The sequence below is a fragment of the Trichosurus vulpecula genome, chromosome 9 (assembly GCF_011100635.1).
Source record: "Trichosurus vulpecula isolate mTriVul1 chromosome 9, mTriVul1.pri, whole genome shotgun sequence".
Classification (NCBI taxonomy): domain Eukaryota; kingdom Metazoa; phylum Chordata; class Mammalia; order Diprotodontia; family Phalangeridae; genus Trichosurus; species Trichosurus vulpecula.
In genome coordinates, this window is record NC_050581.1 from 171,831,937 (window position 1) to 171,855,819 (window position 23,883).

Consider the following 23,883-nt stretch of genomic DNA (forward strand, 5'->3'; position numbering starts at 1 on the left):
CCTACTTGGTCGTGTGGCATTTCAATAAATAGTCACCGTCAAATTGGTTTTCACTCTGCTTGAATGCCAAGGCTTAATAAGAACTTTAAAAAAATCCAGCTCTCAGCAGTCACTGGGATGGCTCTGGCAGCTTTACAGACTTAGCACCACACAGGGAGGGAGGGAGGGACAAAGGGAGGGAGGCAGGGAGTGTACTTGCTCTTCTGCTCACTTCTGTCAGTGTGAGGGAATGCTGGACACCCACAGAAAACAAGGGAGTCTACGACAAGAACCAGCTCCAAAGCTCCCAATTCCTCCTCCTCCTTCTTCCCACTGTCTCCTCATCTTGGAACAACCAGGTAAACAGCTGAGGGTACTTTAGGGTGTTTGGGTTCCTAGGAAGTATAGCACATCCTTGACATGAAGAGTGGACAGTCCTGTCTGACTAAGAACATTGAAAGTCAAGTTCAAGGGACTGGATGCATTCAATCACTTTCTCTTAGTAATACCTTAACTACAGTAACTTGGCATATTTTAGGTTTCGTTCTCGTGAGGCTAAATACGATGCTGAAAGTGATAACTAAAGGTTATCCCGGGGTGTCTGTGTGGGAGGGTCACACACTGTTAAAGTTTCTTTTGTGATTTTTATCACTGTTTACCTTATTATATTCCATTTTGCAGCCTGCTTTGCCTTACTGAGACCTAAGAATCCCATTAAACCAGAGCATGCATCATTTTGCAATCCTGTGGCTAGATGTATATGAGTTGTCCTCCGAGGCTAGGAATTTATCACTGAGCTCATTTGTAACAATTTATAGCAGTTTATGTTGCCAAAGACTGTAACTAGATATACAAATTATTTAACATTTTAAAAAGCATTAAGAACGATACTAGTGGATAGCATTATAAGAGTTTGAATGTTAGGCAATGAACAAAAAAATGCAGCTAAGGATAAAGATACAGTGGAGGAGAGACTCAATATTGTGAATTTTGGATGTTAATGAAACTTTTTATTTCATCAATTCTGTTTTCACTCAGATGTCAGAAACTGAGCTGGAAAAGATAAAAATCAGAGCAGCAGAGAATTTTGAAAATGATAAAAATAATATTTCTTGGTTGAATGAAGGTAAGTTCACATTTTTGGTGGTTTTTCATTAGCTTAAAATTATCTTTTGTTTATCCAAAGATGGCTTAAGAGAAAGCAGGGAGAAAGAGAATCTACTTAGCCACAAAGTTCCTGTGTGTATGTCTGTGTGTGGGGGGGAGGAGGTAGTTTTTTTTTTACTGTTTTATTGATTTGTTTTATTTCATTTGTAATAACACGTCCTAAATTGGTGCTTTTCTGCATCCCTGGTAATAAAATATTGCAATTCCTGTATCCCAAGAAAATCAAAGATCATTTTCTTTGCCTTTATTTGGAAAAAACAAAACCCACAGTGGCCTCGTTATCATCAGTCAGTCTCTGTGCATGATGTATATAAGCACAATTGCAATTGAATTTCTCGTGCAAGTTTTCTTTCCTTTGTATTTCTCAGGGAAGCTAAATAGCTTGAGGAGTAGCAAAGACACTTTCTTTTCTTAACTGTGCAAACCACATATACAGTAGGCTCTGAAGTCTACAAATAGAATCACCATTCACTGCAATTAGAGCAGCTCTTTCCCAGGGGGAGAATGAGGTAGCTACCAAAGTGTACGTAATACATGGCTTGAAATATACATATAAATCGATATGGTTTCATAGTATAACTATTTATATACCTGTGGAAATAGGTATCTTCATCTCTATTATATAGCTGAATATGTGTGTGTGTGTGTGTGTGTGTGTGTGTATTGTGTGGGGGAATACATATACCCAAACACATATATAAGCACACATATGTACCTGCAAAAAAATGGGAAAGGATTTTGTCAGTACGAGGAACTACTGGTTTGGGAGTTTCTTCCTCCACTGTACAACACAACCTATCTATGACAATTATCTATGAAAACTCTATGTTGAGTATCAGGCCTAGAAAACAGTAAGTGCTTAATAAATGCATTTTCATTCATTGATTTATGCCTTGGTAGATAACTCTTTGGGATTTGTCTAAGGCACATAAAGCTAGGTGGCACAGGGAATAGAGTTCCTGACTTTGAGTCAGGAAGACCTGAGCTCAAAACTTGCTAGCTGTGTGACCCTGGGCAAGTCACTTAGCCTCAGTTTCTTCAGGTGTAAAATGGGGATAATCATCGCACCTATCTCCCTGGTGTTGTCTTGAGGATCAAATGATATAATATTTGTACAGTGCTTAGCTCAATGCCTGGCACATAGTAGGTACTCTATAAATATTATTTATTATTATAAGTGACTTGCCCGCATTTCCAGGCTAGTGTGTGCATCAGAGGCAGGATTAGAGTCCTAGCTTTTCTCATGCTAAGCACCACATTCTGTACACTATACCATGTTATGTTCCCTGGAGTTTAGGGGCTCGTAACATTTTTGTGTCATGGCCCCCTTGGACAGTCTGATAAAGCCCATGGATGCTTCTTGAAAGAATGTTTTAAAATGCATAAAATAAAATACATAAGATTATAAAAGAAACCACTTGTATTTAAATAAAGATGCATTTACCCCCAATCCAAGTACATGGATCCCCTGCAATATATCTGTGGCATACTTGGGATTTCACAGATTACAGTTTGAAAACTCCTATGAGAGAGACAGAGACAGACAGATGCAGAGAGAGATAGAGAGAGAGAGACACAGAGACACACACAGAGAGCATAACAGGAAGGGACAGCATGAAATAGTGGATATAGAGAGCTAGTCTCAGGCAGATTTGTGTTTAAATACTGTCTCTTACATAAACTGTGTGACCCTGAGCCAATCACTAGGTTGCCCAACTCTGATAGATCTCATTATCTTATCAGAAACCAGATTTTCCTGGCATTTAACCACGTGCACACCTTGTGATGCTGCCTTATACTTTGGTCTTCATTAATGTTCTCCATTCCTGCAACATCCTGCTTCACACTTGAACTCTGTTCTGAGTGACCAGGTTCTGATAAGGGACCTTTCAGCTTTTCCTGTCAGGACCTGGACATCTTCACAAATTCCTTGCCATCAGCAATCTCCACCATATCTTCCTCCAGCTTTCCTTTATGTGTTTCCATCTTCATATAAATTGCTTGAGGGCAAATAATATCTTACTTTCTTATATTTTAATTTCCCGTACTTAGGACAGTGCCTGGCACATAATAAGTACTTAATAAGTGTTCTAGCTTTCATGTATGTATGCATCTTTCTATCTATCTATGTATCTATCTATCTATCTTTCTATCTATCTCTATTGTTGTTGCTGAGTCATTTCAGTCATATACAACTCTTCATGACCCCATTTGGGGTATTTCTTGGCAAAGATATTGGAGTGGTTTGCCATTTCCTTCTCCAGCTGATTTACAGGTAAGGAAACTGAGGCAAACAGGGTTGCATGACTTGCCCAGCCAGGATCACACAGCTAGTACGTGTCTGAAACAAGATTTGGACTCAGGAAGAGGAGACTTCTTAACTCCAGGTCTGGCACTCTATCCATTGCTACCCCCATCTTTCTACCTACCTTTCATCCATATATCGATTGATCTGAGTACTTTGGCAGCTCTATAAATCTGTAAGTTGCAGAACAGCTGCCTATCTCCACTGGAAGTTTCCACCTTTTACCGGTGAAATCACAAGTCTCAAAAAAAAAAAAAAATACCAGAAACTAAACATAGTATTTATTGTTTTCTCTTATTACTCTTCAATGTTACAAAGTAGTTTAAGGAAAACTAACAAACAATCAATTTTCATTACTACCTAGATACAAGTATCATACCTTGACTAAGATCTTATACATGTCTTAGGTCTATTAGTAACAGCTCTTAAGTGTTTCCATCATAAAAGATAATCTTATCAGTTGGAAGAGAATACAATATTCCATAATGAAAGGATCAGAAGAACAGTGACTAAATCACATAGGATAAAGAGACATGTCAAGAAAGTTACAGCTTGGGAGAAACCCTTGTGAAATTGAACTTCACAACAATACCTGCTTAGAATAAAAAGCTGTGTCTCCAGGATGGCTTCCACTGCATGTATCCTTTCTCTATACCATCTACCCATCTCTCACATTCCTTTCTTAATAACATTTTCCATGCTACAACAAACTGAAAACTATAGTTTTTGTAAAGTTTCAGAATGTCTCTACATGGTGACACTAGGTCTCCTTGACTGTCCTAGTGTCTTAGTCTTGAGGATGGCTATCGTTCCTGAAGGCAGCATTGGCATAAAGATTGTAGGATCATGGAGTTAGAACTAGAAGGACTCTCAGATGTGGAGCGGAATCTCTTAATTTCACAAATGAAGCAAAGAAGATTCAAATTGGTTAAATGTCTTACTCGAGGACCCCCAAGTAGCAACAAAGACACGATCCAAATATAGGTTCTTAAACTCCAAGTCCACCCATTGACCCATGCTGGATGTCTATGTATTTCTCTCTGAATGAAATGATTGAAACTGTATGGTTGGAAATTCTCTGAAACTTTTTAAATAGACAAAGGTACTTTTACTTAACCACATTGTCATTTAGCGTCATTTTTATGGCTTCTATTTAAAATGTTGTTGTTTGTCCTTCCTTCTTGAAGAGGGCCACGACATCAGGAAGATGATGCCATGATTTGCCAGTGATTTGGATTTAAGTGAGCAAGGCTGTGCAAAGTCACCAGCCTCATTTTTTCCTTCAGAGCCATCTGGGTACAGCGGCAAGATAAAGATCAGTACAATTAGAGATGGCCCTGTCTATTTTGAATACTTTAAAAATGAATGTGGGAGTAGAAAATTTTTCCTAAGGTGGGACCAAAATCTCCTTTCAGCTATTTGGTATATAACCCAGTTATTTTGGTAAAACCCAACTATTTGAACATAAGAATGGGTGCATTCTTAGTGGGCTGGAGTTTCTTTAACTTCAAATTCTGTAGAAATCCTCATTTTTGAAGTCTTATTTTTTCCTCCAGGTTTTAATAATGACAATAAAAATAGATATTTACTGAGTAATTTATATTCGTTATCACATTTTCACCTAATAAAAGAACTACAGGAATTATTAACCTAATCCTCTAGAAAAGGATACTAGGCTCAGAGAGATTAAACTGCCTGGTGGGCATATTCCTCGTGTCAGATGCAAAGTTTCAGCCCATATGGGGTCGAGTAAACAAGCATTTTTTAAGTGCCTACTATGTGCCGAGAACTACGGTAAGCATTAAGGATGCAAAGAACAGCAAAAATATTCCTTGCTCTCAAGGAGCTCACAGTATAATTATAAACACTCATGTTTATACAAGATACATACAGAATAAATTGGAATTAATATCAGAAAGGAGGCACCAACTTTAAGGTAGACCTAGACATTATTCTAGGCAGCTAGGTGGCACAGTGGCTAGAGCACTGGGCCCAGAATCAGGAAAAACCTGAGTTCAATCTAGCCTCAGACACCTACTAGCTGTGTGATCCTGGGCAAGTCACTTAACCCTGTTTACCTCAGTTGCCTCATCTGTAAAATGAGCTAGAGAAGGAAATGACAAACTACTCCAATATCTTTGCTAAGAAAACCCCAAATGGATTCATGAGGAGTTGGACACAACTACACATCAACAGCGCTAAAGACATCTTTCTAACTCCAGCTCCAAAAATTTACTCTGCTAGATTGCCCCTTTCAAAATCTCATGCTTGAGTCCCACTGAAACTGATAAATCAGTCAAAGATTTTCTTTGAAAAAGAATTGTTTTAAAAAACTTGCCAGTGAAGTACAACTTGGGCATTTTATACTCATAATCTCAAAAATCTAATTTCCCAGGTGACCTGCTCTATCCCATTTGGACACTTCATTTAAGCTACGCTCAAATTATGTTTACTGTATTTCATAAATGGGAATTGAGCCAGATGCTCGATGACAACATCTTAATTGGGAATTAGCAGGATGAGTTAGTTTTAGAACACAAATGCCTTTTTTCCCCATTCAAGAGGGAAAATGGTAGCGTGAATCTGTGCTTTTATAAATAATGGGCTCTGCCTTAAGGCTTGATCCAAAGTAATATGGCTAACATGTTTGGAGTCACAGGAGGAGTATCTTGCACTTTAAGAAATTGGGTTTGAATTCCTCAAATCACTTTGTACAGAATTATTGCTTCATTATAACATAGGACCCTCTGGCATAGGCAGTCAGTCAACAGGCCTTTAAGAACTTACTTATCCATGGCTGTACTAAGAGCTTGGAACATAAAGAAAGGCAAAAACATCCCTGCCTGCTCAGATTCAATGTAGCACAGTAGACTGAATTTGGCCTGCTTGTGAAAACAGGCATCACAAAGGGTGGGATTTCTTAAGACAACACATTATGGCAAACCTTTAATAAACTTTGTCTTTTCCCTTGGCTGAGAAGGCTTGAGTTGAATTCTTTTGGCAGGACCTGGCATGTTGGTACTTTGGGGTGTCAAGCACCCCTCAACCCCAAACCTCTTCATTTGGTTCCCTGACCATGAATACTGCTAATCTCAAGTTCTTCTCCAGCCAAGACTGAAGCCTGATGCTGTCAGGTGGTTCTCAGTCCAGTGGTTATTTTGGAGGCCATGAACCTAGGCACAGCTTCTGAAGCATGGAAGACATGGACAGATGCCCCATCCAGAAGGGTATGCCAGATTCTTTCAATTCTCTTTGTGCTAGGGAATTGGGAAACTCCTGCAGGTAGCCTTCAGCTATTTCCCACCCTGGACTCTGACCTCATCCTGGAGTCTGATCTCATCCCAGTCCCATCAAGCTCCTCCTTAGACTCCTCCTCAAGACCCTCCCTAAACCCCTCCTCTAGTCACCCCAGATCTCCCCTCAATCCCTCCCACAATCTTTGTGTATATAAGTCTCATCTTGTCTCCATGAAGGCACTCAGATTCAATCTAGCTCAGTAGATTGAATCTGGCCTGCTTGTGAAAACAGGCATCACAAAGGGTGGGATTTCTTAAGATAACCCGTTATGGCACATCCTTAATAAACTTCGTCTTTTCCCTTGGCAAAAAAAAAAAAAAAAAAAAAAACAAAAAAAAAACCATCCCTGCCCTTAAAGAAGTATATTTTAGTAGTAGAGGCAATATGTGAATAACTAGGTACTACAAGACATAGGGTAGAGGGAAGACCATCTGAGGAGGAAGATATTAGTGGTTAGGAAACAGGGAAAGGCCTCTTATAGAAGGTAGAATTTTACCTAGGTTTGAAAGAATCCAGTGAACCTAAGAGACAGAGGTGAGGGGGCAGGGCATTTCAGGTGTGGAGGCTGGACGGGGCAAAGACAAGATAGGTGACAGAATTTCAAGTATGAGGAAGTTCTGCTATGGAGTCAGGAGCAATGGTTTGGGCCTTGCTGACACAGCTATCACACCATTTAGAACCCTCTGCACACTCCACGTTCCCACTAGACTAGCTTGCTTGATGCTCCTGATATGAGACATTTCATCCCCTACCTCATGCTTCTTAGTGAAAAAGTTCAACTCAACACCCCAGTTTTGCCCCTTTGTCCCGGTAAAGATCTTACCTTCCAAGCCCTTTGGATTGCTCCCAACATTTGCTGCCTTTGCTCCTAGTCTCATTCTGCTTAAGAAAGCTGAAGAAAATCAGAAAGCTGTGCCAACTTGGCTAATGACAAGATTATGTTGCCTGATCTCAACTGGGCCATCACTGCAGCAAGGCAATCCTCTTATCCCTCCAGAATCAATTTGCCATCTCACTAACAATAATTCCCTAAGGTTTGAGGGGAAAATCTTTTCATCCCTTCTCAAGTCTCCCACAGCTCCCCTTATATCAATTTCTCAGCTTAGAACCTTGCTTTTTATTTCACCAAGAAAATTGAGGTCATCCTCAGAGTTTCTATTTCTCCCCTGTTCTTCATCTCATATCATTTAGGTGCCTTTTGCTCCTACCTCCTCCTTCAACTCTGTTTCACATGATAAGGTAGACCTTCTTGCCATGGCAAACCCCTCTACATGCTCAAATAACTTAATTCTGCCCCCCCTTTTCCAATAGATTGCCCCCTCTCTCATCCCTACTCTCATTAATATTCAATATCTTCCTATAAACTGGCTGCTTCCCTACTGCTTACACATACCCATGTCTCCTCCATCCTCAAAAACCTCTCCCTTGATCAGTCTGTCCCCACTAGCTATCATCCTATATCTTGCCTCCCTCTCATGGCTAAACTCCTTTAGAATTCCAACTGCAATGTCTACTTCCACTTCCTCTCCTCTCTCTTAACTCCCTGCAGTCCAATTTGTGACATTGTCATTCAACTAAAACTATCCTCTTCAAAGTTACCAATGATCTCTTAATCATTAAACCCAATGGCCTCTTCTCGATCCTCCATCTTCTTGACCTCTTTGCAGCCTTTGACAGTGTAAAGCACTCTCTTCTCCTTGATACGATCTCCTCTCCAGATCTCCATCCTCACACCTCCAAATACCTTTCAAATAGCTCAAACTGAATGGCCTATAGACATCTTAAAATAAAAACGTCAACACCTGAAATCATTATCTTCCCCCATCTTTCCCTACTCTGTTTCTAATCTTTCTATTACTCTCAATGGTAGCCTCAATTTTCCAATCACCCATGCTGTACTAGATGTACTTGACTCCCCACTCTCTCATCCCCCAAATCTACTTGGTTGTTAAGTTCTCTCATTTCTACCTTGATTACATCTCTTGTGCATGCCCCCTTCTCTTATCTGACACTACCACTATCCTGTTTCAGGCCTTCATCACCTCATGCCTGGACAACTGTGAAAGCCTCCTAGTTAGTCTCCCTACCTTAGTCCTCAGTTCAGCCTATCCTCCACTAAAATGTCAAAGTAATCTTCCTAAAACACCAGTCTGACCATATCACACCCTTCCCTCATTTAGTAAACTCCAGTGGCTCCCTGATACTTCTAGGATCAAATATAGAATTCTTTCTTTTTTTTCAAATCTCTTCACAACCCGACCTCTTCCAATTTCTCCCTTTCCAGCCATCTTACACCTTACTCCTCTCCATGTACTGATGGTCCAATGACACTGGCCTCCTTGCCATTCCTCACAAATAATGCCCCATGCCCTAACCCTGAGCATTTTTGCTACTTCTACCCCATGCCTGGAATGCTCTCTCTCCTGGATATTTTTTCAAGTTTCAACTCAAATTTAACCTTCTGCAAGATGCCTTTCCCAGTACTTCTTAATCTTAGTGACTTCTATCTGAGGCTACCCCCATATATCTTGTATATAGTTTGGTTTTCATTGGTATTAGCATGTTACTCCACTATTAGACTTATGAGCCATTTGAAAGCAGAGAAATTTCTTTTTGCATTTTTGTATCTGCAGCCCTTATCACAGTGCTTTAAAAATATTTGTTGATTATTGACTAACACTTGGTGCTTCATAAATGCCAGGTGACTGACATTTTTGTCTTTTGATCCCTAAGGCCTAGTACAGTACCTTGTATAATGCATGTATATAATTAATGCTTACTAATACTAGTGGAAGACCAGCTAGGTAGTGCAGTGGATAGAGAACCAGCCCTCAGGTCAGGAAGACTCATCTTCCTGAGTTCCAATCTGGTCTCAGACAGTTACTGTGTGACCCTGGGCAAGTCATTTCACCACTTGCCTCAGTTTCCTCATCTGTAAAATGAACTGGAGAAGGAAATGGCAAACCACTCTAGTATCATTGCCAAGAAACCCCAAATAGTGTCACAAAGAGTCAGACGCAACAACCGAACAACAGCAACAATATGAATGGAGGAGAAAATATTTGGATCTCTTAATTTGTTGCATTGCAGAGATAGTTACAAAAGAATATGGGGTGATGGTTCTGTTTCATTTCTGGTTGCTAATAATGATTCAAGATCTTGAAAGAATTATAATTAGAATTTCAGCATTTGGACTAAATTTTGTTGCTTGTTGGAGATAGCAGAGAGTTCTACTCTATGATAGCTGCCGTGTGTAATGGTTCAGGTATATTGAGAATATGGGTCACTGAAGGTGAAAAGATTGCAAAATTGGAAAGTCAGGGGCTATACAGAGAAGAAGACTGAACTAGAGATGGGGAGGAATGAGGCTCCTTTTCTTTAATGTTTTAGCTCATTATACCCCTCTACCTGAGGGCTCTAGGAAAATTGCTTCTTAAACCTTAGGTTTTAGTTCATGTTTATTTTCTCCCCAGAAAGGAGAGTACAAAGGTATACAATGTATAATATAAATCAAGTATGGGATGGGAATTTATTTCCTGTAACCAAAAGAAATGTTAACACAACAGGTTCTTACCAGCTTACATTGACAGATAGACCTAACACTTCAGTACTTTCAGTAACTTATAAATACTATTATGCTCAGTGTGCATGGATGAAAACTTACACAAGCTAAAGAAGTGGAAGCAATGACTATTGTTATACTCTGCTAAGAAGTTGAGGCATAAAACCATCAAACATTTGCCAGGACAGCAGAGCAGGGCATTTCATATTTCACCTTGGCTTTGCACTGTCCAAATCCATGTCTTTTGGAAAGGCAGGACATCATTTAGGCTGAACTTTTTGTCAATGGTTGCCTTTTCTGACACAGAAACTCCTCCTAACCAAGGACCTGGGACCTACCAAACTCTCAGAGCCACAGCATTGACTAGAAGGCTTTACATGCTCATCTCAGAATGGTTTCTTGGTCCCTTACAATCAAAGAAACATGAAGCAGAAGAGTCAGCCAGAGGCCCAGTGTCAAATTTGTCCTGCTGAGTCCCAGCTTTAGTTGCTATGTGGTTTGCAACCCCTAAGCTTCCTGGTGAGGGAAGGTGGTGACACTCCTTTCCAGACTCATCAAACTAGGTTAATCCTAAAAACAATCAGCAGTTAGAAAAGAAAAGCTTGATGAAGGGCAAACAGATCACTCCCTCAACTGATTCTTCAGCTTTTCTCACTCAATGGCCTGCTGGGATCATTCATCTCAAAGTGAAAGTGCTTTAGAGCTGAGTCACATAAGTATCTGGAGTCACCAGAAATTGCCAGAGAAGCTCTGGGAGACATTCCCCCAGGTTTGAAACTTAAAGGCTTATTTCCCTACTTGCTGCAACTTTGATGTCTGCTGAGTCCTGTGTAATACATAAGACCAGGAACAAAAAGTAATTGAGATAATTTTGACTGAAGTTAAGAACTCCACCCAACAAAAAAGAAGTCATATTTCTGGAGTAAAATCAACAGAAAGGAAAGCTATTTACAATAAGGATGATAGCTATCTTTTAAATATCATGATAAGATTTGCAAAGCATCTTCCAAATATTATCTCATTTGATCCTCGCCACAACCTTGTGAGGTAGATGCTGTTATCGTTCCAGAAAAGGAAACTGAGGCAGAAAGAGGTTAAATGTCCAAGATCATGCTAATATGTGTCTGATGCTGGATTTGAACTCAGGTGATGAAGAAAGAACAGGTACATAGGTCTTACTATCTCTGAATCCAACTCTCTATGGCATATTCCGCACTTCCTCTCCATGGAATCATTATTCAATAAGAAATATTGGACAAGTTTTGATTTATTTTAGACACATGACAAAAATGTGGTTTAGGTTCAGAACTTACAACATATACCAAGATGAAGTTCAAATGGATAGTGATCTAAATTTTGTTTCAATTATAAAATAAAACTGGAAGAAAAATGAACAATATGGGTGTCAGTTGCAGAGAAGAGAAATAGTTCCACTGGTCAAATAAATAGGAGAAAATTTTGGAAGCAAAATTTAATGGATTTGACCATAGAAATACAAAATTAGTTTTTTAAAGATAAAAAGCAATATCTTTTTTTAAAAAATTTAAACAGATTGTTTTGGTACTAAATATACTAACATGATTTCATAAATTTAAAAGGAATTGATACACCTCCCTAAGAACAATTATACACTCATCAATGGAGAAAAATTCAAAGCACATGAATAATTTGTGAATAAAGAAATACTATTAATAAGCAGATGAAAATGCTGCTCAAATTTTATAATCATAAATGAATGAAAAAGCATTTAGTATTTGCTTACAATGTGCAAAGCTGGGAATACAAATAGATAATAATAATTTTTATAATAATAGCATTTACACAGAGATTTAAAGTTTGCGAAATAATTTACATCCGGTATTTAATTTGAGCCTCACCACGACTTTGGGAGATAGCAGTTATTACCATTCTTATTTTATGGATAAGAAAACTGAAGATGAGAGGTTAATTTATTGGCCCCCAAACTCATAGCTATTAAGTGGCTGAAGCAATATTTGAACTCGTCTTTCTGACTCCTTAATGCAACGCTCTATCTACTGTGCCACCTAGCTGACAATAGATAAATACATAAAGAGAGTATTTATTAGGCATTTACAATGTGCCAGCCATTGTGCCATGCTCTAGGGATAGGAATACAAGCAAATAAAATAGTACCTACTGTCAAATATCTCACATTCTAGTAGAGGAAAACAATGCATTTGGGGGTGCTAGAAAGGCAGGGAAGTTAATGAAAGAGAAGGGACAAAGTGTCAGGCAAGAAGAAGGAAGATTTCAGAAAGAGTATAGGTGTGAATGAAGGGTGTATTATGGTTGGGTTCTTATTAAAATGGTGATCCTTGGGAATAAATTACCAATTAGGAGAGGAGGCCCCCAGAGTGGAGTTTCTCCAGACGGAAATAGAAAGAGTAAGAAAATCCCTGCACTCAAGAGATTATACTCTAATTGTTGAAAACAACATGAGATTTTTGACTCCAGGGCAGATGGCAAAGTCCAAGAGTCCTTAGGGTACATTGAGGTAAAAGGGAGTGAGAAGAAAGGAAGTAGATGCCCCAGGTGTAGATGGTTTACTGGAGGAGTTTGGCTGAGAAGTGGAAGAAAGAAGGAGGATATCTAGTGGAGATAAATGAATCAAATGTAGGTCTTTTAATGATGAAGGAGATATGGATGTGTTTGTAGGCAGTAGATAGGGAAATACTGAGGGATAAGAGAGTATAGATGGTGGGGGTAGGATTCTATTGGAGAAGAAAAGGATGAGATCAAGGGTGAATATAAAGGGGCAAGAAGAACACCACACTTTCCTGTGAGACAGAGGTAAAGGAGAAGATAATGGAGTATGGCAAAAGATAGTGCTCTCAAGGAAAAGCCTCAGTTTTTCCCAAAAGTTTGAGGCAAGGCCCTTGTAATGGTAATCAGGGTGGGGCATTTTGCTTTTCTTTTCTTAAATCCCTTTAATGATTCTGGCCTTTGTTTGAATGTGGCTGGTAAAGTGGGATCTTGTCTTGTTTCAGCACTAAGACAATCCAGAGTCCTTGACTTGTATATGATGTGATACTGGGGATAGGGAACTTTCACACACCTAGCCTGGGTGAGGTCAGAGCCCTCAAAGCTCCAAACTGGGTATAATTGAGGGCAGCTTGGTGTTTGACTTTTGGGGCTCACTCATGGAAGGAGTGTTGACGCTCTGGGCAAACCCTCATAACTGCCCCTCCCCCCCGCACAGACTTTGATAACCCAGACAGATATTGGTGTTTCTCTCGTAACTATGAATTGTGATTTGAATCAGACAAGGTCTATCTGTTGATGTTTGTAATTTCTGTTTGTATTTGCCTTGAAGTTCAGGTGGCTGATCTTTTCCCCCTGAACTAACTGATTGATATACGTATATTTAATTAAACTGAGATTGTTAACCCCTTAAAGCTGCTTTCCTTAGAAAACCAGATCAAAGAACCTGTGTTAGCAGCCTTCTGTGTACTGGTTGTTGTTGGTTTTACACAGCCTGGTAGCTGCTAGCAAGATTGTTGCTACAGTCCTCAGCTGAGAGGATGGGTAGAGGGAATCCCATAGAAAGGTTTGGAATAGATGCTTGGGAGACATATAGAACAACGAACCAATTAGGGAGGGATAGAATAGTTGACTTTCTGCACTGAGGGTACAGTTGCATTTATATATCATAAATTTTTGTAGTGGATTCAGCATGGTTTTATGATTCTCCACAGATTTTTTTATAATATGAATATGAACAAAAGAGATAGTGGGTAAGAATAATTCAAGGTTGGGACATGGCAAGGAATTATTAGTGATAGTACAGAAACAGGGATTCAAGAGTAAAGAATAGCATAGGGTTAAATTGATTCATCAAAGTGTCAAGATAGTGAAGGGGAGGGAGTACAGTCAGCACATGGGTGATGGTTTGGAAAAGAACTGGGAGGTAGAAGGATTGGAGATCACAATGAGGTTTGAATAACAGGGATTAGGATCATAAAGAATATAGAGAGATGAAAGGATAAAATATCATGAGAAAATAATTTAAAATTTGTAAGCATGGAAGTGGAATACCTGTGAGTGAAGACAGAGTCAAGAGTGTAACCATCTTTGCCTATAACCCAGGAATAGTGGAGGATTAGGTCATGAGAACTGAAGAATTTGAGGGACTTGAAAGTTAGGGTGGTTGTTATCAATTGTATGTATGGTTAATTCAGTACTGGTATGAGGAGAAGAGAAGGGAAGTAGAAAAAGTATATAAGTCAGACACTTTACTCATTGAGGAAGAAAAGAGATTGTCTTGTGGGGCGGAGCGGGGGGGGGGGGGAAGTCAATAGATACAAAAGATAATGACCACCAGGATCTGGACTGGATGATAAATTCAAATAGCATGAACCTCAAAGTAGAAGAGGTAGTCATCAAATTGTAATAGGGATTTGTTATTCCAAATAAGGGAATGCAACATGGCTGTCTTCTAGCCATAACTCAAAGAGTATTTCCCATATAGTGAGCCCTTTTCAAATCTGCAAAGTTGAACAGTAGGACAATATTCACCAGAGCTGCGTTGGCTTGCAAGGGACAGAGATAGAAAGCTGCTGCTAACTCTTGGTGTAATCTTGGTCATGTTACTTCCCTCAAGTTACATCGAGTCAAAGCAATTAATTTGGTTCAATGAACATTACCAGAGTTCAGTGCATGAATCTGTGTACTAAGGCAAAACTTCTCCAACTCATAAAATCATAGATGTATGGCTGAAAGGAATGCCCAAGGTCATTTCATCTAACACCACCACCACCACCACCACCACAATTTTATGGATAAGGAGATTGGGGTCAAGATGATATACTGTCAAAAATAAAATTAAGATCATCTCTGCACTCAAGTTTACCTTCTGCTAGGTGGGGAGGTGGGAAGGGATAGAATATGATATACAAAAAAAAAGTTTTAGAAAAATAAGGGGGCATAGAATCAGGTGTGTGCTGGAGCTACAGGGAAGGGAGACCCCAAAAGTAGATGAGCAGCCCTGAAAGGGGCTTGGCAAGCCCTCCCACCAGAGGCACTATTGCAGAGGCCAGGAGGCAGAGATAAGGAGGGAGAGGGTTCTGGGCAGGGGAGAGAACTAGTAAAAATGCTCAGAGTACAGAGAGGCATGTGAAGACTTTCCCAGGAGGAACAGACTGATAGAAGAATTTATTGCCATGGCCATGAAGGCAGCTGAAGCAGGTGCTGTGGAGTGCTTAGAGCTTGGTCAGGCATTGGAGACATGGAGGGCATCCAGCGCATCTCGGGCCATCACCCGTCATCCTGACTTTCCTATTGCCACTGGAAGAGAGAGTGAGGCTGATGGCTTTGTACAGCTCTGCCTCGCTTAAATCCAATTCACATGCAAGTCAAGACACCACCCACGATGTTATTGGTCCTCTTCAAAAATGAAGGATGAACAACAATTGGCTTTCAGGATGTGTTAAATTTTCACTGTGAGCCTTTGTCTCTCTGAAATGGACAGCCTCTACAAATCAGGGTTGGCTTTGTTCTTTTGTTAATTGTCTAGACTGAAGAAAGTGTTAATAATGCAGATTCAACTTAAAAGTGTGTGCAAATCTCCACCCCCACCTCCTTGTCAGCTTCCTTTTTTGTATGCTGTGTTCCCATTAGAAAGTAAGCTCCTTGAGGGTAGGGACTGTGTTTTTGTTTGTATTTGTACCCCCAGCTTTCAACTCAGTGCCTGGCGAGCAGTAAGTGCTTAATAATATCTGTTGCTTTCCACTAAGGACCCTTGAAGGATAAGAAGGATTCTGAGAGAAAGATAAGGAGGAAGTATATTCTAGGTATGGGGGAGCAGAAGGAGAGAGGAGGCAATTTTTATAAATTCTGCGCCGTATAGGCAAAGGGGAACCATTGAAGATGGCTTGAGCAGGGGAGTTACAGGGTCAGACCAGGGTCAGTAAGCATTTACGAAGGGCTTACCATGTGTCCAGTGTGGTTCTAAGTGATAGGAATACAAAAAAAGCCAAAAAAAAAAAAACTCAGTCCTGATCTCAAGGAGCTCAACAGATTAGTTGGGCAGCTCTGCACAGGATGATGAATTAGATATGGCAGAAACTTCATGAATCTAGACCTCAGGCTCCTCGTATGTCAGATGAAGGAGGGCCAAGGCCACTCCCATCTCTAAGTCTTGGGATTCCTGGAGAAGTCAGACTTTAAAGAACAAAGCATTTACACACACTGGAATTCCCTTGAACTTTGATAAGGAATCCTGCAGTGATTTTGTATAGGGAATTCCAGGGCTTCGGACATTAAACCGGAACCCCCTTAAAGAAGAAGGTAGACACTTACAGCATAGTTGGGTGCTTTCTTTGCATGACTAAATCCTCAGCCCACCTGAACCCTCAAATACTCCTCAGTTTTCCCCGGGGTGTTTTTTAAGATTAAATTATTTGGTAACAAAACAGTCCCAATAATTCTGATTTTTTGCTCTTTTCAGTAAGTAGCTCTTATGGAAGACTCTAAGATTTCTATTATTACACAAGAACTATAAACACCACGTCTTTTCTTTCCACACGTTCTCTTAACAAATTTATCCAGTCTGAGATTTTTATCATTTTTTTCTTGTCTAATTAGCAAGGTCACATGATCCAGCAGGTCAATAGGGCCTAGCCACCTGCCGGCTGCTACTTTTGTATAACTGACTGCTGCCAGGTGTCATGCTAGGAGGCTTGGATCAATTAGTAATTGTAATTGGAGTTGAATGTCATTAATTATATAATTAAATTGGTGAGGCCCGCATGCATATGGATTTCTGATCATGTGGCCCAGTACTGAAAAACTTGGCTGCCCCTGGATTAACACATAAAATCTAGAGATACCACAATCAATCTAAGGGTAAGGAATGAAGATTTGGCATATTTTTTTTAGCATGGCCTAGAGGGAATATTAGAAGTGGCAGATGTCTTTCCGAATTCTTTTCCTTATCTGTAGGGTCATAAACTAGTTGCCTGAAGCAAAGAGAAGGTAAAAATGCCAAATCCCCCTATCAGCTTTGAAACATTTTTCACATCTTTACCAAATTGTTTCAAGAAACATTTATTAAATTCCTATACTGTGCTGGGTGCCAGACACATAAAAGTTTAGATCTCCATGATTTCTGCCTTCATGGAGCTTACCAGTTAATAGGGATAAGACATAAAAACAGATAACTAGAATATAAAAAAATACATGATAAGTCTGTTATAGAGCTGGCAGGCTCTGCTTTGTACAGTATGAGGTAGGAAATTATTAAGAACTGAGGGAGATCAAGGAAAATTTCCTACGGAAAATTCAGCTGTTTGGCTTCAAAGGACAATAAAGGATGGGACAGACTTTAATTAAGAAAGGGGGGTAAGGAAGGGCATTTTGCACATAGAGAAGGGGGGAAGGAGAGAAAAGAAGGGGATCAATATTTATATAATGCCTACTATGCACCAGACAATGAGGTGAGTAATTTTTTTTACAACATGCACATGCAGGACTAAATGGATAATGAGTTTGGCTAGAGCACAGAATAGGTAGAAGGCACTACTGGGAGAACAGGCAAGCAAAGTAAGATTTTAAGGTTCAGAGCTTGATGAACCTTTAGAGATCATTTGATCCAATCATTTCTTTTTAGAGGTAAGACCTAGAAAGGTTACATGAAGATGAAATATAGGCATTTGGAGATAGAGGTCTATAGGTTGAATGGAATGGCCATGCACTGGACCTATGATCTGGGAGACATTTGCAGAGAGGTGATCCTCAAAATTATGAGATTGAATGAGATTGCAAAGAAAACAAATTATTTATGAAGATGGAAGAGAAGAATGGGCACCTTAGAACTGGGAAGAGGAAGAAAGTAAGAAAGATAGAAAAAGACCCATTAGAGAAGGAAGAGAAGGATGAGAACTTTGGGACTGGGAAGAGGAAGAAAGCAATAAAGATAGAAAAGAACCCATTAGAGAAGGATGAGTACGGCAACTCAGAAGAGCAAGAAGAAGAGAAGGAATGGTAAACAGCATCAAATACTAGAAACAAGTGAAGGAAATGAAAACTGTCAAATAAGACCAATGTATTTGGCCATTAGGAGGCCATCTTTGAAGACGGAAGTTTCAAAATAACAACAGAATCAGAACTCAAAGGGATGATGAGAGCACAGTGGTAAGGAGATAGCAATATGAAATGAAGATTACTTTTTCAAGACACCTGGTCTCAAAGGGGAGGAAAGAGATGAGATACCAACTAGATTAGATAGAAACATCAAAGGGTAGTCTTTTCTTTTTTAAAATTTTGGTATTGGTGAGGTCTGGCATATTTTTAGGCAATTGGGAAGGAGCCAGGTGAGGAAAGAGCAATGATACGAGAATGAATAGGAATAATTTTAAGAAAACCAGGTCCTGAAGGAGGTGAGAGGAAATGGCATCAGGAAAAAGGCAGGGGGATTGGCCTAATCATGGAGTAGGTCTAGGATCTCTCTTCCTCTAAGAAAGGAGGAAAGGAGAAGAGAAACCCTTATGATGCTGAGAAGCTTTGAGGATCAGAGAAGGGAAGTTGAACCTTGTTGAATGATCTCAGTCTTCTTTATGAAGTCCTCCTCTGTCATGGCAGGCCATGAGGTCCACTTTATTGCACACCTGATGGCTGAAGGAGGGAGATAAAAGTTCTGGAACAGTCCCTACAGGGATCTACCCATGATGGGAAAGACAATAGAATGGAAGGATTTCTGAGCTTCACTGAAGATACAGCAGAGGAGTGTGTCACGTATTTACAGGAAGTGAATCACTTCTGTCTATGACTGTCTCCAGTGAGTCTCAGCCAGCCAGGAGTGGAATAGACATTGCAGATCTTAGTCTGAAGAGTCACTATTTCTCCTTTTCTTTTTCCTGTGTGAATTATTTGTCGTGGGAGATAGCTAGGTGGCTTAGTGGGTAGAGTAGTATATCTGAAGTCAGGAAGACCTGCCTTCTGATCTCACCTCAGATAATTACTAGATGTGTGACACTGGGCAAATCACTTAACTTTTCTGTGCCTCACTTTCCTTATATGCAAAATGAGAATAATAATAGCACCTACATCATAAGATTTTTTTGAAGATCAAATAAGATAACATATGTAAAGTGCTTTACAAATCTTAAAAGCACTATATTATTATTATTATTATGAGGCCTTGTAGCACTCTAGGACTTAATGAATCATCGTAAAGTTACCTGCAAGCAGGAGCACCTAGAGGACCCCACCATCTGTAGGGAATATTACTGTTTAGGGCTCTGAATAGGACATTTTCCATGACATTGGCAAACACCTTAGATTTCAAGTGAAAGGATCCGAGATCCTCAATTCCCCTCCCTCTTTCCTGATTCCATTTCCTCCTACCTCCTTCAGGACCTGGTTTTCTTAAAATAATTCCTATTCATTCTTGTATCATTGCTCTTTCCTCACCTGGCTCCTTCCCAATTGCTTAAAAATATGCCAGACCTCACCAATACCAAAATTTTTAAAAAAAGGAAGCGAAGGGAACTGACTCCTTTTTCCAATATCTCAGACTCTTATCTGTGACTTGGGAGATAAGTCCTAAGGAGTTGCTTGAAACATATAGAAGTTAATGGACTTGCCCAGAACTACCCAACCAGTAGTTATCAGAGATAGGATATGAATCCTAGGCTTCCCAGCTCCATGGCCATCCTTTCACCTATACTTGACTACATCTATTGCAAGAAATAATAGGAATAAGGATAGAGCTGGTGCTTTCACTGGTGTAGGAAATTCCCAGGTGAGAAAACTTCCTCTACCATCATCAGTCAGAACCTTCCCTGGAACTTAGATTCTTAGAGAGTAGCTTAAAGCAGTAGTGTCAAATAGTTTAAAATACGTCATCTATGTTTTATTTTACTTTTATTTATTTTGTAAATAAGTAGTGTTTTAATAATTTAATAAATAGATAATATTAAATAAATAATGATAAATATCTGATTTTAAGAAATAACATTTTAATCTGGTTGGGGCCTCACTCATTGACTTTGCCATTGGTATGAAGGCATCTCCTTTGATACTCTGAGATTAAGTGACTTGCTCAGGGTAATGCATATGTGTCAGAGGTAAAATCTGAGCCCAGATATTCCTGACTTCAAGGGTACCTCTCTATCTATTACACCAGGCTGCTTCTCAGTAGTTAATGATAGTACGCATAAAGCATTTTTCAGGGCATGATTATGAAGGATATAACTATTTATTTATGGTTCAGATACTTTGTTAGGTATAAAATATAGTAGGGCATCAGGTGAGAAGGTCAACAAAGTGTTATCTAGTAGTTATATTAACATTTATCAATCACATGAAATAGAAGAAACACTTGTGTCTTAATATTTGGTCTTTTCCCTACGATGGAGGATAGATAGATGGTGTCAGTCAAGAATAAAACACAAATCTGAAAAAAGTTTTAGAAAGAAGTGTATTAATGTATTTGACAGAGGGAAGAACCCAAAAAAAGTGTGGCTCACTCCCCCAAGTCTCCTATTTTTCCATTATATGGAGTTCAACAAAAGCACAATGGTATAATCAGCTGAGTAGCCTACATGTGAGGAGTTTCCGAAAAGTGTACAAGGAGGCAACTGCTATGTGTAGGCAATTTCCAGCTAAGGCTAATGGGTGGCTTGGGATGATTATCATTAGGTAAGTCTAAAAATTCAATAAAGTTTGGGCAAGGTCCAAATATAAGCTTTGGGTGAGGTCTAAGCATAAGCTTTTAGTGAGGTCCAAGCATTCCAATGATGATTATCACAATGGCTTATAATAACATAAAGCATAAAAGATTATGACAATAAATGTTTTCTATGATACATAATAGATATAGATGTATATCCATATATCTTTATGGAAGATATGGATACATACACATAAAGCACATATATATATATATATATATATATATACACATATATACATATACGTATGTATGTATTAGGAATCTAGCAAGTATCTGTTAATAAAGTGCTATCATTTCCTAAAGGCTAGCACTTCCTTCAGATGAATTGGACTGAAAATGCAGAGGTCACTAACCATCTTGATCCTCGGGTGAACGAATCCTAGAAGTTTGGAAGGTTCCACACAAGCTGAGTGTTTACGTGTTCTCACAGATCTATGATAATCTCATGACCTACAAATTAAAGGTTTCTGCAAGGTGCCTTTCCCATTCTTCCTTAACATTGGTGTATTTCTTCTAGGTCTACCCTCAGTTTATACTATATCCATGTTTGTTGTACATAGTTGTTTGAATGTTGCCTCCCACAGTAGACTGTAAACTCTTTGAGAGCATGGAGTTTTTCATTTTTCTTTTGATCCCCATGACTTAGTAGAGTGCCTGGCACATAATAGGTGTTTAATAAATGTTAACTGACTAAAATTCTACTGTCAAAATTTATTAACAACTAAGTCCACTAAAAAAATGATGATGATGATGAAGCCACCAGAATGGAACGCCTAGAGGTCCCATTGGCTTCACTACTGTGCCAGATGAATTAATCAGTGAAGAGTCCTTTCAAGTTGTAAAAGTATAGATTTAAAGACTCTCTCTCAGTGGCTACAGTATAGTAGATCAACTCTAGAATGTTCTTCACTCATAATAATTAATGGCAATTTTATGAAGTCACAGTGGAAGCAATCAGTCCACACTGAGAATCAACTCAAACTCAGTTGATGTGAAGAGAAAAAGGGAAGGAAAAACCAGAAATTTCAAGACATTATCTCCATTCAACCAGAAAAGATTTCCAATGGTTCTACCCCCATTTTCTGGATATTTCGACAGCTGTTGATACAACATATTTAATTATCATCAACAGAGAGGAGAGGCTTAAAGCAGGCTTTATTTTTTTAATGTTATATCCTGTGCCTTGGGACTAAGGACACTCTGTTTCTAGTGAAATCTGCATAGAGGTACTTTATTTTTATATGATTATGCACCATTTCTTTCAACTTCAGAACACCATTTAGTGGGAATATACACTCCAATAAAATGCACCTGCAGACGGTGTTCACTAGACCATTAGTTTAAAAAAAAAGGAAAAAGAATGGGAATAAAGTAAATGAAGACATCACCCTTCAATCGTCAATCATTTCAACCATTTTCAGCTACTTTTAATAGCAGTTTTAAAGGTATTTAAGCAGGGCTAAAGAAAATAGATGGTAAAGACAGTAGGGTGATAGCTAGTGTATAACAAAGGAAAAGTAGGAAACAGACACCTTTTCCTTTTACCAACCAAAGAATTTTATCGAGCAAGAAAAAAATCTAGCCAGCAGATGAGGACATCTCCTAAGAGATTCTGTTCCAGAAGGTCAGGAGGAGGCTTCACCAGGCAAGGAAGAAAAGAAATAAAGATTTAACAGCCATGCATCTGTTTGTGGAAATTACTGGGTTTTTCTTTTCATCATTGAGGGAAAAATAAAAGCTGCAGAAGAAGAGATCTGGTTTCTGGTCATACTAGTGGGGGAGGGTATGGAGTGTGGAGAAGTTCAGGTCAATAATTTTACTGGTGAGTGGAACCCCTAGCGTGAAAAATCCCTCCACCAATATAGTTCAGCAACTCCTTTGTACTAACTTTGAGTTAGTGCCCTACTCAACTATATCTAGGTCCTGATTAGTATGAATAATCAAATAGTGGAATGTGTTCGAATTCACATTATTTGAAGTTACAATTATGTGAATGAAATACGGTAATTGGTTCCAGCCCAGTGGAAATATGCAGTGCAAATTCAAATAATACAACCACTTTAGAGGATTCATTTTTCACACTAATGGGGGCTGTATGCCTCTCAGGATAATAATAAGTAGCATTTAGCTCCTACTCTGTGCCAGAAACTGGGCTCAGTGCTCTACAAACATTATCTCATTTGATCCTCACAATAGCCCTAGGAGAAAGGTACTATTATTATCCTGATTTTATAATTGAAGAAACTGAGGCAATCAAAGGCTAAAATGACTTACCAAAGGTCACACAGTGCCTAAGGTTGGATTTGAACTCATCTTATTCTGACTTCAGGTCCAGGGCTGTATGCAACTGTGCTACCTTGAGGCTTCAGAATCCTTTTCTTAATCCAAGGCTTTAATTCATGGGCTCTCTACTCCAATAGGCCTTCTCTGATCTCCCTAGCCCCTCTATCCCTCAGTGATTGGTACTCTCTCCTCCTTAAATTAACCTTTTTTGTCCATAGTATGCTGGACAGTTATCTGTGGGGTGAGGTAACTTGGGTTTGAATCACACTTATGATTCTTGTTACCAATGTGAACTTGACAGTTTCATTTCTCTGGAACTTTGTTTCTTTCTCCATAAAATGATTGACCTAAATAGCCTGTAGACCGTTCCAGCTCCAAAGCTAAGAATTTTCATGTCTGTGCACATGGTATATCTCCCACTCCCCCATGGAGGGCAGAGAGTATCTCTGATTGTTGGTTTCTTCTCTCTTTACACTTCTAGACCTTAACCCAGTGCTTCATACATAGGAGGCATTAATACATAATTGCTAAATTGAACTGAATTAAGTTACTGAATTCTAAACTTTATTTTATTCTATGACAGCACTGCATAATATT

At 39.2% G+C, this 23,883-nt stretch overlaps 1 protein-coding gene across 1 annotated transcript in view; it reads left to right on the top strand.

The window, feature by feature from the left end:
- The first annotated feature begins 228 nt into the window (after positions 1-228).
- MDFIC2 (MyoD family inhibitor domain containing 2) overlaps positions 229-23,883 on the top strand; it is a 171,507-nt gene continuing 147,852 nt past the window's right edge. The window contains exons 1-2 of the mRNA XM_036737625.1: positions 229-338; positions 1,018-1,105. Coding sequence (XP_036593520.1) covers positions 1,018-1,105 — 88 coding nt within the window. The 5' untranslated portion in view covers positions 229-338. The remainder of the gene's footprint in view (positions 339-1,017; positions 1,106-23,883) is intronic.